The sequence below is a fragment of the Lolium rigidum genome, chromosome 3 (genome assembly GCF_022539505.1).
Source record: "Lolium rigidum isolate FL_2022 chromosome 3, APGP_CSIRO_Lrig_0.1, whole genome shotgun sequence".
Taxonomy (NCBI): domain Eukaryota; kingdom Viridiplantae; phylum Streptophyta; class Magnoliopsida; order Poales; family Poaceae; genus Lolium; species Lolium rigidum.
Genome location: NC_061510.1, coordinates 299,277,133 through 299,290,818, shown reverse-complemented (window position 1 = coordinate 299,290,818; position 13,686 = coordinate 299,277,133). Strand labels below are relative to the sequence as shown.

The window sequence follows — 13,686 nt, the reverse complement described above, 5'->3', positions numbered from 1 at the left end:
TTGTTTACAACAAAGATTAAAGCATATTTCCTAGATAAATAATCCCCAAAATTTATTGATAGCGAATCATTCTTACAATAGTTTATTTTCATACCAGAAATTCCTTCAAAACAACTCAAGATCCACTTCACTTTTTTTTAGCATATTCCTCTGTTTCCTCAAAGAAAAAGATGGTGCCATCACCCATCAGCATACTGTAAGCTAGCGACACCACTAGGCATAACATGAGATAATAGACCTTTAATGAAATTTGAATCAGCAGCTTTCAATAGCATTTTCAAGAAGACATCAGCTCCCAGATTTAAAAGAATAGGTGAGAGACCCTGCTTTAAACTTTTGCCAGCCAACAAACAGTTACCATTGCAATTATGTTAAGAACTTACAAGTTTCAACCAAAATACTCCTAATCAGCTTCTTCCGAATGGTGCCAAAACCTCTAGAAGCAAGCATATCATTACCAAAACTCCCAACTATTTCTCTCATGCGCCTTTTCATAATCTAAATTTCCAAACTATACCAGATTGACCAGTTCTTCTGGATTGCAATATTGTGCTGACTACTTCTGAGACTAATGGGACCATATAAAGTACAAAAGAACATTTTAGAACTGAATGGCGAGTCATTGAGGTTGTGCGAACAAGATAAGGAATGTGCTTACAGTGAACTCTATTTACGGACATAAGAATCTTATCGGCTATGAAATGGCAGGTTCAGTATCTTCTATCGGCAGTGTTGCTTTCTGTGTCATCAATGAATCGGCTAAATCGTGACGCAAGTTCTCGGTAGAATTTCATATCTGATGGCTTTACTCGATCGATTGCCGACTTGAAGTGTGTGATTCCTACTTCTGGAATGTCAAAGCTCTCCTGATGAAAATAGAAGCAAGTTATCATCAAGTTTTTAGCGAAATATGAATAATCCTAATGTGCCAGAATGGTGAAAGAGCAGGCAACATACATCAAGCGCAGCAACAGCGGCTTCCCTGCAGACAAGCTTTATGTCGGCACCGGTGTAGCCTTCTGTTAGCCTAGCAAGTTCATTCAAATCGACATCAGGACTGCACGGAATGCTGCGTGTATGAATCCGGAAAATATCTTCTCGGTCAGCTTCATCAGGTGGTCGCACATCAAGCAGTCTATCGAAACGACCTAGTGCACAGATCATGCATGATGTTAAACCAACAGAATATAGAAAACAATATATGTGTCGCCTATGTAATGAACCTAGGCCATTAAATTCAAGTGCATAATCCATAGTGTTAAGATAAATGACCTGGCCTCAGAAGTGCAATATCGATTTTGTCAGGACGATTTGTAGCTGCAATAACAGTAACACCAATCTTTTGGTCCAAACCTGTTGCAAACATAGTAAATTATTATGCATGAGTAAAACCTAACAGAGAAGAGACATGTAACATGAGTCCAGATAGCAGGTTATCAGCATTTGCAACTAAGAATGAAAAGACAAGCAAATGACAAAAGGCACAGCTACTAATAAGATACCAGAGCCTTTATTTGACTAGCAATTATCATTAGGGCCATTTACATTAAGTGCTCATTTTTGTGAACGCCTTGTTGGAAGCAATGAACATAACCTAGGTTTTTACTAACCCCTCCGTCCCGAAACGGATGTCTCAGATTTGTCTAAATTCGGATGTATTTAGACACTACTTAGTGTAGAGATACATCCGAATTTAGATAAATCTGGGACATCCTTTTCTGGATGGAGGGAGTATATAATATTATTCTGTTACTTGTATCAAGAATGAACCACATACATGCAGTAGAACCCAGAGAAACAGTAGAAACATCATATCCAACCTTTATTTGCGTACTTAGTTTGTGTGGTCATTAATTGCATGAACGACAGTGTATAATCACAAAGAGTAACCACCTTCCAGTACTAAACTATTAATAAATCCTGAGGTAACAAGTGGCCAGTTGGTGGACTAACACCATGGATCAAACAAGAGTCCTTAAGGAAGTATTAAAGCTTACCATCCATTTCCTGTAGCAACTGACTGAGTACCCTATCAGCAACAGATATGCCATCATTCCCATGGCCACGAGTTACTGCAAGCCCATCTATTTCATCAAAAAATAATATTGCAGGTGCATTATCCTTCGCCTTCGCAAATAGTGATCTCACTGCCTTTTCGGAGTCACCAACCCATTTGCTGAAAAGTTCAGGACCCTTAACCGCGAGAAAATTCATTTTTGCTTCAGAAGCTACAGCGCGAGCCATCAATGTCTTACTGCAACCTGGTGGTCCAATCATTAGCAATCCTCTAGGGGGGCGGATCCCTAGGCGTTCAAATGTCTCTGGGCATTTCTGTGGTAATTGGATGGCTTCAATTAGCTGCTTCTTGATCCTGGCTTGACCACCAACATCTTCCCATTTTACTTTTGGAAGTTCTAGCATTACCTGTACACGAAATGTTGGAACCATTAACAATGCAACCTTCTACAGATCACAAATATATTGGTGTTTATTTCCCATACGATAATAACACACCAGGAAGCTTTTACCAAATCAAATCAAAAGCACCTTACACAAAATTAAATTGTGATGCCAGAACTTAGTACACACAGAAATGTGCAAGCTTTAGCCTAGTTTTCACTGCTCGTCAGTTGGAGTTCATGAACGAAAATATTGACACTAACACATAGAAAGGAAAAAACCAGGTACAAGAAGTCTCGCTTACAAAACAAGAACTATCATGGCCATGGTTTTTAAGGCGTCCGCCTTAGGCGATTAGGCGATAAGGCGCCTTGGAAATTTGCCCGCTTTAGGCTTAGGCGGTAAGGCGGGGGTAGAACGCCTTAGCATGCCTTCCCGCCTTAGAAACCATAATCGTGACAGAGACCATAGCAAGTAATACGAGAAGAAATCTGAGAAAGAAACACTAAAAAAAACAGATATAGTGGGTAAAAATGCTACCTCACGCATTGCACTTGGTCTAACTTTCATTTTAGCCTTTTCAAAGTCATCATTAGTCACCAACAATAGCAAATCATCTTTCTTGTCATCAGGCTTGCTACTTTCTGAGATATTGCCTTTATTGGTCCAGGGATAATCCTCGGTTGACATGGTTAGCTTTGAGAGAGATGACGATAATGAGGTTATTTCATACCCCAAAGGAGCATCAATCTCTCGAATATTAGACTTCTTTGCGTTAGTGGCATGATCACCAAGTAGTTGACTTGAACTTTCTTTTACAAGGATATAACGCCGAAGAGCACTCAATGCAGCCTCATTGCAGAGTGCAGCTAGATCAGCACCCACGAACCCATGAGTGGCGAAAGCAAGTGACTCAACTTCCTCACTAGTGAGAGAATGGTGAACTCCAATTAGGAGGTGGCGAAGTATGTCCAGTCTCTGTCCTGGAGATGGTACTCCTGCAAGTGACCATTTCGCAGACAACAAAATCAATAATTATTAGCTCCAATTTAGACTAAAAACTAAACTAGTCCATCATCAATGATCATCAGATCGCATTTGATCACATCTATAAGTGCATGGCCAACCTCATTTCAACATAAGTTATGAAAACAGCACTACGGTGATACAAATAACAGTTTACTGGGTATAATATCTCTTAAGTAGCACAAATTACTCCAATAAAAAGTTAAAAAGCAAGATAATCAATTAGCTAATTTTGGTAAAAAGATTATCAGTTGCCTCGAATTAGTTGTTTAGGCCACCGTAAATGGATAATGTTACTGCCAAAGAAGCTACATTATCCGGCACATCTATTAGCATTTGGTTTTAGTTGAACAAAATAACTTCTTTTAGGGGATGACTACAGACAGTAGCTTAAAAGAGTAAGATGTATGTGTAGAGTAGATCACACCCGCATTTTTTCTCAAACACGATCTAATTGCATGTCATTTTATATTAGAAGACGATGAAGAAGTCTAAGTGGTACATATCTATATACCACCAGCAGCTGACGACCAAAACCAAACAAAACAGAAAAGAAAAGAAATAAACTAGCACTATCCTATCCTAGCTACAAACTACAGTACAACATGATGAGCATCAGAGATTTCTACCTATTTCGATTTCTTGATCAAATCTTCCTGGGCGTAGTAATGCTCGATCAATACTTTCACGACGATTTGTAGCAGCAATCAAGATAACACGATCATTACGGCCTATCTCATCCATCAGTTTTAACAGAGTGGCAACCATTCTAATAGATAATTCCTCGCCCCCATCCTTCCTGGCTGGAGCAATCGCATCCAATTCATCAATAAATATCTAAATGCCAATGAAGATACATATTATCAATTCACAATATTGCCATAATTAAGACACTACATACTTCCTCACCATAGTATAGAGAAACCATAAAAGTTGAATCATTGATAGTCAGCAGCTATTGCTAAAAGATCAGTAACTTTATATCTGCCCTGAGCAAGATGCAACAATCTATAAACAATGAATGAAAGCACCTAATTGCCCCAAAAAAAAACTTCAAAAGAGTGATTGCTTTTTATCTGCTTCAACTGCAGCAACTGTGTTAACTAAACTTTAGAATGATAACTTTACTTGAAATATATATAAAAAGTGTAAAGAACGAGGTTCCCTAAATGTAGGGATGTTGAATGCTTTTACCAAATCTTTTTATTTACATACTAAGGAGTAACCATCTGAGGATAGGAATCATTTTTAACAAGGTTGAGAAAGTGGTCAGCAAAGTATTGCTCATTTCAGTACCCACATGATAAAAAAAAGTTACATTAAATATAATAGGAGTTTAAACTTTGATTGACATGACAATAAAAGTAGTTGGGCATTAGAAGAAAATCTTACCACAGCAGGTGCAGCTTGCTTAGCTGAAGTGAAAATATCATACAGTGCCTGTTCACTTTCACCGTGATACTGACTAACGATTTCTGGTCCATTGACTGTAAAAAGATTGGCTCCCAGATCATAGGCACATGAAGAAGCAAGAGAGGTTTTCCTGTTCCAGGTGGACCATACAGAAGAAGACCTTTGTACCTGAAATCAACCAACAGTATATTGTAAATTCAGAAGTAAATGCATATGAGATCTAAAGGGGTTTGGCAAACAAATCGTGCTGTACCTTGGCAAACCATGCAAACCATGCCTTGGCAAACCAATTCGATCTGACAGAGAAAATGAAATCATTTCTTTTAGTTTTGCTGACACTTCAGATAACCCACCAAGCCTTTGATCATGATTGGAATCTTCATTTCCTGTATCAGCACTCATGAAATATTCTAATGGGGACACTGGCTTATCTAGCCCAAGCTCCTCTGAAGATGACAAATCAGAAAGATGCACTTTTGTGGTTCTGCTGACAAGGAATAAAGCAGGGGTTTCGACAAATTTAGCAGGGACCTCCACATTAGATAGTGAGTTGCTTTTCTCATGCTCTACATCCAGGGCAGAACCATCTATTTCTGCGCGCAAAACTATGAACATAGATAGTTTCCCACACATTGAGAGGGGAACGTAGTTTCCTTTCAGTAAGTGCCTACCACTGAGCCACCGTGACGCACAAGTCTGCAGCAACTCGTTAATTTTATCATCTGCTAGTGCTGATTTTGCAGTGGCTCGGTCCAAGCACAATGAAGAGCCACTGTTAGATGCAGCATCATGGGATTCATTCCTGCGTGGAGGAGTTGAAGGAATCTTTTTAGGTGACTCTGGAACCACCGCATTTCTTACAGGATGGCTATCAGACTCTGCCACCCCTTTCAGTGGAACTAGACCAAGGTACAGATCGCTGCATTTTATCACCGGCAAAATTTCACCACCATCTGTTTGTTTTTGGGCTTGAGATGTATATAGGGGACTAATAAGCAAAGGACGACCTGCTAAAGGGTATCCCAGCATGCAGGCAAGGTCCCAGGAGAGCTTGATATCATTCTTCTGAACCTGATAAGATCGACCATCCAATCAGAAACTTGTACAGTTTGGTATCAGCCATGTTTGGAAACCAAAAGAATAAAGATAAGAAGATGCATACCTCACGTGAAGGAAAAACTGTGGCAGTCACAAAGTTCATCCCAGCTTCATTAGACATGAGATCATTGTTCACGTCAAGATCAAAGAATCTGTTGCACTCCTCAAATAAGCTATCAAGTGGGAAGGCATCTAAGCTGTTACTAGAAGCAACGAGTGACACCTAAGAAGGAAGCAGAGTTTAGCTGGCTTGTGATAACAGATAGACACTGGTAAGCTAATGTTAGGTTTACTGGAATTCAGAGTAAGCTCGAAGATCAGTTCTACAATCAGGATTCTCTAGTGTACTACAGTATATGTTAAGTTTGGTACGGTGACAGCACACTAATTTTGCATTTGTATACTGATGTTGCTGCCAAATGCTACAAATAAATGGATTGCGGCTTCTAGTAAAGCATCTTTTACACTGCAGTATGATAAATTGTGTTCTCTTCATTCTTTTTGCAAGGAGAACTCATGATCTAAACCACAGTATGAATCTTGTTTTCAGCAACTAGCTGTGTGGTGTGCGCTGCAGTGTCGAGTAATAGTATAGATCAAACGGCGTGCATTCAGTTGGCATGAGCAAATAGAGCATGAATGGGCACAATGAGATGCATATACACGGTCAAAAGGTGAGCGCATAGGCGAAAATGTAATAAAAAAGAGCTGGCGCTAAATGGAGCATGGTAACTTGCACTGGAATACGAGTGCAATGCTTAGTTAAAAAATCAAGTTTGGCGCAGAAAGAAATCCTAAATCTTGAGGAGGAGGGGGAGCATACAGAGACGAGGCACCCAGGTCGCAGCCCGGCAGCGACCATGGCGGGCTCCGAGAGCCAGAGCCTCCCCTCGGCACCGTGGGTGCCGCCCCTGGGGACCACATCGGCGACGGTGCCGGCGAAACAACCGGCGCCTCCGCGGGGCACGAGCGCCGGGTACCGCGCCGCCGCCGCCGCGGCGGTGGACGGCAGGTCTAGTGTGCAGCCGCCGGGAGCTTCACGGGCGCGAGAGGGAGGGGTGCGAGGGGACGGCTGCGGGGACGCCGACGGCTTCTTCTTCTTTCCCTTGGAAGACATGGCGGCGGCTCCGGCGAGCTTGTGGGGGATTAGCACGTCTTCTTGCAGCACGGACGGGGAGGGGTGGGGAGTGGAAGCGGCGGGCCGCGGTAGCGGAAGCTGGCGTGTTGTCGAGCCGCGGAGGCGTATGACGACGTGGGGGCGGGCAGCGGAGGCCGCGCGGTGGCGGTGGCGGTGGCGGGAGGAGACAAGGGGGCGAGCAGCGGTGGAAGCGTGGGGGAAGAAGAGGCGGCGGGGCAAGTAAGGCGGAGCGGCGGCTGGGGATGGTCGGGAGGTAGGAGAAGGGAAACTCGGCTCGGTCGGTCCGTAGGGTTTAACACCACAGATTGCTTAAAGTTGCTTAAATCTCGCGAAAACTGTCTTGCTCCTGCTTTTAAAAAATCATATTTTTAAAATTTTAAAAAGATTAAAATTAAATATTCACATACATATAAACATTCCGAAGATACTGTACGAATTTGGAAGAAACATATGTTGTATTTTAAGCTATACAAAAAAGATAAATTTCTCACAAATACCTACCCCTATATGTAAGCCACAAATTTGTTTTTTCCCTGTATCTCAAAATATAATGAAATTTTTACCGAAACTTTGCACGAGTATCGAAAACATATATATGTATTCATGAAATAGATATAACTATTTTTTAAAATATAAATATATAATTTTTAAATATTTTGTGCTCATGTGCACCAAATCTGCTTCCTAAATCTCGTCCCTAAAATCGCGAGTCAGACAAGGAAAACTCAGTTTTGTTCACGTTTTCAGATCGCCCGAAGATGAGATCCCGTAAATACGAACCGATCACAGTTCAAGTTTATCGGTTCAATTCAACTATGTACATCATAGATTTTACAAAGCAGCAGGATAAACGGAAAATCAAATCTGATCGCGGGTGCATATGCACCCGGTATGTATAAAACATATTTTCAAACCGTAAAAAATTTAGGAAAAAAATTTAGCATGTAGAGGGACATGTTCTATGTGTGCACGTAAATTTTCACCTAAAACCAACATTTTTTGTACCCTGTGTAAAAAAGGCAAATAATGCCTCAAAAAATAGACTATTTTAGCACCTAAGATTTGTCTTTTTTGCACAAGGCATGAAACATATCGGTTTTTGCTGAAACAACTTTGTAAGCATGTAACATGTCAAGGTATACACAAAGAATTTTTATTTGTATTTTTCTAACATTTTTAAATATATTTAATATGCGTTTCAAATAAAGGATGCATATGCACCCGGGTGTAGAAACACCCTGTCCCAGGATAAAACCTTATTGTATGAGGCCGCTAACCTGGTTTTACCACACAAAAAAAAGGTCTTTGGATAACTCGATGGGCCTGTAGACGCATGGCGCAACGGACGGCAAGCTCTAGTTGTCATCGAGCATGACGCGCTCGATCTTGAAGCAGCGGACATCGGCCTCCTTCTGAGCAGCCTCGAAAGCGCGTAGGAACGGCGTCGGCCTCCTCGCGCCTCCACGTCGCGGACGCATCGGCCTCGGTGATGATGCGGGCCACCTCGATCGCGGCCGCCTCCTCATCGTCGTTGTCTATGTAGTCATCATCGTCGAATCGCTTCGCGGGTGCCTCCTACTCGTCCGAGATCGCCTCGTCGTCGGATGGTAATGGAGAGTGGCAGCAGCTACGACACGAGAAGGATGACCCCTCGCTGGAATTGACGTGCGTGGCGAGCTTCCCCGGCGGCACGAGGCCCCAGTTTTTTCAACGCCATGCGCTCCACCACGCTGCTGAAAACCAGCTGCTCGTGGCGGGGCGCTTCCGCCCCCAATCCGGCCGCCCTCCTCCCGGAATTACCGTTGTGAGGCATCTAGGGGTCGGGGTGGGTGTGGTGGATGCGGCGGAGGGGAAGTAGGGTTTCTAAACCGTACACGCCGCATCATCCTCTATATATACCGGTCGCACCGACGATTCCATGGGCCCCGTGAAATGTTTACAGACTAGGCCGCTATGGGAGCTGATTAGCGATGCAAACCGAACGAAACAGTAAACCGGCCAGAAAGATACAGTTTGGCTCGTTTTATGGAATCTGCTAGAGTTGATCTAAGAGCATCTCCACAGGCAGTCTCAACAACGACACCAGACCGGCCCCGAAAATAGCAATGTTGGACACACAAGGTTAGCATTGTGTCATACCACTGCTTTCAAGTTTCAAGGAGACCGTCGAGTGTCATCACTAGAACATGTAAACCTAGCAAGACTTGAGAGTATCCTCGCTAAGTTGCTACATCGGTCTGTTTTAGGGGAGGCAAACCCATCTTATCACGTCGTTTGAGTAGGATGCTCTTGCACCATGAACCATTTGGTTAAGTTGCATGCCGCAGCATGCGATGGTATTTGTGTGAACTTGGCGACTTCATTAATTTAAAGTTTAGCATCTGATGTATTTTATCTATAAGCAACATGAATTTATTAGTATACTAACATTTGACTAAATTTTGTACTCCCTCTGGTTCGTATTATTTAACACTAATTAATATAGATGTATTTAGACATAGATTTTATCCGTAGATACATCTATTTTAGGGGCAAGTAAATATGGATCTGAGAGTAAATATTATCAATTTAGGACTAGAAAACCCTCTACTTGAGAAGCCTAGGTTATTAATTGAGAGTTTTCCCTCCGCGAGAAGCAAAGTCGCTGATTTTTCTCCTAAAAATCTATAGAACTGTAAATCAACAAGCAGATGGATTTCATGTAGCGGTCCCTTTTCTCTAGACATTTTCTGCACTTCAATTCATTTTCACCGGAATTTGAAGACGTCGTTAGCTGAGATTGTCACAGCCAATATTCTTGTTACACGTCATCGTTACATGACAAATATACACCAAACAACAGATAAGGGGCGCCTGTGCCAACGAAAATTCGTTCGAGATCGAGTAGCTGATCTCTGTCCTCCTCCTCCGCTCATCATCTCCACGATCGCTCGAGCAAGCGATCAGTACTGTAGCATGGCGTTCATGGCGAGCGGCAGGGTGACGATGGCGCCGACCAGAGCAAGCTTCGTCACTCCCCGCAGCTTCTTCAACTGGGGCAGGGGCGCCAAAGAAGCCGATACACCGCCGCCGCAGTTCCAGTACCACGACGTGGAGCTGCCGTTCCCCATGTCGCTCGTGGCCAAGACGCACCTCAGAGGCCGGGAGCTCAGCTGCTGCTACAGGGCCACCGTGGACGGCTTCGGCGCGACGGACTTCCACCGGCGGTGCGACTTCAAGGGCCCCTGCGTCGTCGTCGGCTACACGGCCGGAGCTGGCTCCGTGAGGTTCGGCGGGTTCAGCCCGGAGGGGTACCGCAGCACGGACGACTACTACGACACGCTCGACGCCTTCCTCTTCTACTGGCCCGCCGCCGACGACGACGACGACGAGGCGGGGCCCGTGGTGCTGCCCAAGGTGGGCGGCAGCGGCGCGGCGCTGTTCGACTACGCGCGGGGCGGGCCGCAGTTCGGCGCCGACGGGCTGCTGATCGGCCCGCCGCTCACCGCGGTGATGGGGGTGTTCACGGGGCCCGACGCCAGCGTGGGCGTCGGCGACCTCCGGCGCGCGCGGTCGCGGCTCGGGCTGTCGTACGCCAGGAGGCCGGACGGCAAGGAGAGCCTGTTCGGCGACGACTCCAAGGCTGACCTCGACGAGGTGCTCGTCTTCTGTAGCCCGCAGATCGCGAGCATGTACTAGCTAGGCTACTAGCTGAATTAGCTTAGCAGCTGCTAACCAGTAAAAGAGTTCTTGTCTTTGCCCCCATTCCTGTAAATGTTAACGCTGAACAGCTTGTAAATTCGTTTTTCCAGATTCTGCGTGTACACATTCAGATAGAGAACAGTTCCATAAAGTTCACGCTGACGGCACATCCACACCCACATAAAACTGCTAGTTTTGTCAAACAACCAGGTAGAGGACTAGAGATGCAAGTGAGATCTCTCAAAGTCTCATTTATAGTTCATTTTGTGGTATCTAGTTCATAGTTTAGATTAAAATTTCAGTTAGAAATTACAAAATAAACTATAAGCGAGATTTTGATGGGATCTCACTTAATAACAACTTGTAATGAAAACTGAGTGTAGGAAAGCAAAATCCGGTTATCCTATGTAATGGGCTTCGCTCGATAACTGAAAATGGAGTGTCTAGATCTCAGTTGATTTAGACATAGCTAAATCTCAAAATAAATTAGAGAAGATATTAAATTCTCATATGCAATTCATAGGTTAGCATGAAACAAAACAAATTTGCCACTTTATTAGAGTCCTTTTCCAGCTCATGTGTAACTCGGAAACTTTTAGTTACAACCTGCCATGCGCAACCGGAGATTTCCCGGTTGCAACACGATCCCACATTTCGAAAGTGGACTGAGATTTATTTAAATTTTGGTCAACTTAAAATTAGGAAAATAAAAAAAAAACCTACTACTACTAGTACTAATATTAGTTTTTTTTATAAAGAGTGCTTCATTACTCAAAAGTTTTAAGCATTACATCTAACCTCTGCATAACTAAGATGCACGCAGCCCGTCCGAGTATCAATTCTGACCAAATATGAATTCGTAAAAGAAACAAAGAAAACCAACTAATCTAAACTTTATTGGCTTCAATCCACCGATTATGCAGCCATCCATGTTGGGAAATAAACTCCTTAGCTGTATTCTTCAACAGTGTAGACACCTCTGTAAAGAGGTCGCGGTCCTCCAATCGTTGAAGTGGCGATCATGAATGGAGCAAGGTCGTACACCAGTAAATGACCTGCATAAGAGAAGAATTTTTATCATTAAAAATCTTGTCATTTTTACATAGCCAAAGCGATCTTATGACATCAATCGCTCCCACTCTGATAAACGTTTTATACCTAGGATCCACCCCATTTAGCCAATTATCATAAATATTTACAATCCTACAAGGTGGGTATAAGGTAGAACCCATCTGAATGATTGACCATATAGATCGAGCAACCCGACAGTTGAAGAAAAGGTGTTTTATTGTCTCGTCTTCGTGACAAAAAAAACACATTTCTTGTAGCCTTACCAGTTGCGTTTTGCAAGGTTATCTTTAGTTAGAATCACACCCCGACGAAGATACCACGCAAAGACCTTTATATTCAGAGGTATCTTCATCTTCCAGATGGATTTATTGTGGATAGCCGGTTGACTGGGTATAATTAATGCTTTGTACATGGAGTTTACCGAGAATACACCATTCTCGGTGAGGCTCCAACAGAATTCATCAGTTCCTTGAACCAACTGGATTGAAGCTAACCTCTGTAGCAATTCATTCCAAGTAGTTAGGCGGGGACCAATAAAATCACACATGAACATCATAGAGGCTGGAGAAGTTTTCATCACCTTCTGCAAGGTATTTCCCTTATATCGAACAATATTGTATATAACTGGATACTATTCGCGAAGAGTGATTGTTCCCAACTATCTATCCTCCCAGAATCGTATCTGATGCGGGGTGGCCTTCGGACACCTCCACACCAAGACCAACAAGTCCCCCAAGTGGACCGATGACACGAGCCCGAGTCAAGGCTCTACACGATGAGGTGAACTCGCTCCTCACCGCCCTTGATCTTGGTACACCTTTGGATGGATTGCTACCTCATGCCGACGTGATATGTGTCATTAGGTACAAGGAGCATCAAGACCACGGAGAGGAGGACAAGCCAAGGTCAAGGGAAGGAGAGAAGCAGCTGGACATGGAGATGGTCATGAAGCTAAAGTCGACGTCGCTCGAAGCGCTCCAAGGAAGAGACGGACGCTGGCCGGTCCAGGACCCGGTCGGACCGGACCCACAACCGGACGCCCCGGTCACAGGCCCGGTCAACCGGGCGCCAAACCGGGCCAGCTCCCTCGTACCGGGCGACGACCGGACCCAGAACCGGAAACCTCGCAGAATTCCGGTTTGCGCCCGGTCGACCGGACCCATGACCGGACCGCCCGGTTGCAGGCCCGGTCGACCGGACCGCCCGGTTGCAGGCCCGGTCGACCGGACCCATGACCGGACAGCCCGGTCACAGGCCCGGTCAGACCGGACTAAGACCCCGTGTGTGGCCCGATCTCGCGGATTGACTTCGAAACCAAGGGGGAAGATGGGAAAACGCGATGAACACGAAGAACACGACGGGCACGAGGAACTCCGAGACTCACGCACGCACACCAACCCGATACACCCGATGCTTACCTCCGTGGCTCGATGGACCACGCCAATAGAATCTCCGTGGTAGGTTTGAGTTCAAAACAAGTCTAAAGAGCTAAGGAGGGGTTCCAGCTACTTATATAGTCACACATGGCCAGCAAGGGCGAACAGGTACGCGAAGGGATAAGTTAAGGCGGTTTGGTGGGGCATTCCCGTCAGATCCGGTTTGGGGTCCGGTCTGACCGGGCCTGTGACCGGGCTGTCCGGTCATGGGTCCGGTCGACCGGGCCTGCAACCGATCGGTCCGGTCATGGGTCCGGTCGACCGGGCGCAAACCGGACTTCTGCGAGGTTTTCCGGTCCTGGGTCCGGTCGTCGCCCGGTACGAGGGAGCTGGCCCGGTTTGGCGCCCGGTTGACCGGGCCTGTGGACCGAGGCGTCCGGTTGTGGGTCCGGTCCGACCGGGTCCTGGACCGGCCAGCGTCCG

General features: G+C 44.9%; 2 protein-coding genes across 2 annotated transcripts; one reads left to right on the top strand and one right to left on the bottom strand.

Annotated features, from left to right (window-relative positions):
- Positions 1–350: 350 nt before the first annotated feature.
- Positions 351–7,069, bottom strand: LOC124699742 (calmodulin-interacting protein 111-like). Its single transcript, XM_047231991.1, is given in 12 exon segments — positions 351–740; positions 742–866; positions 958–1,148; positions 1,273–1,353; positions 1,998–2,424; positions 2,941–3,398; positions 4,056–4,263; positions 4,819–4,967; positions 4,970–5,007; positions 5,093–5,910; positions 6,002–6,160; positions 6,761–7,069. Coding segments are annotated over 12 exon segments (2,994 nt in total). The 5' UTR covers positions 7,055–7,069; the 3' UTR covers positions 351–694.
- Positions 7,070–9,907: 2,838 nt separating this feature from the next.
- On the top strand, positions 9,908–10,865 carry LOC124699741. The gene has a single exon (XM_047231990.1). It carries the CDS (start codon positions 10,031–10,033, stop codon positions 10,751–10,753), a length of 723 nt encoding a protein of 240 aa, XP_047087946.1. The 5' UTR covers positions 9,908–10,030; the 3' UTR covers positions 10,754–10,865.
- The last annotated feature ends 2,821 nt before the right edge of the window (positions 10,866–13,686 follow it).

What these genes read in the sequence shown, in the direction of transcription:
- LOC124699741 (XM_047231990.1), top strand. Translation starts at nt 10,031, where the DNA reads ATGGCGTTCATGGCGAGCGGCAGGGTGACGATGGCGCCGACCAGAGCA.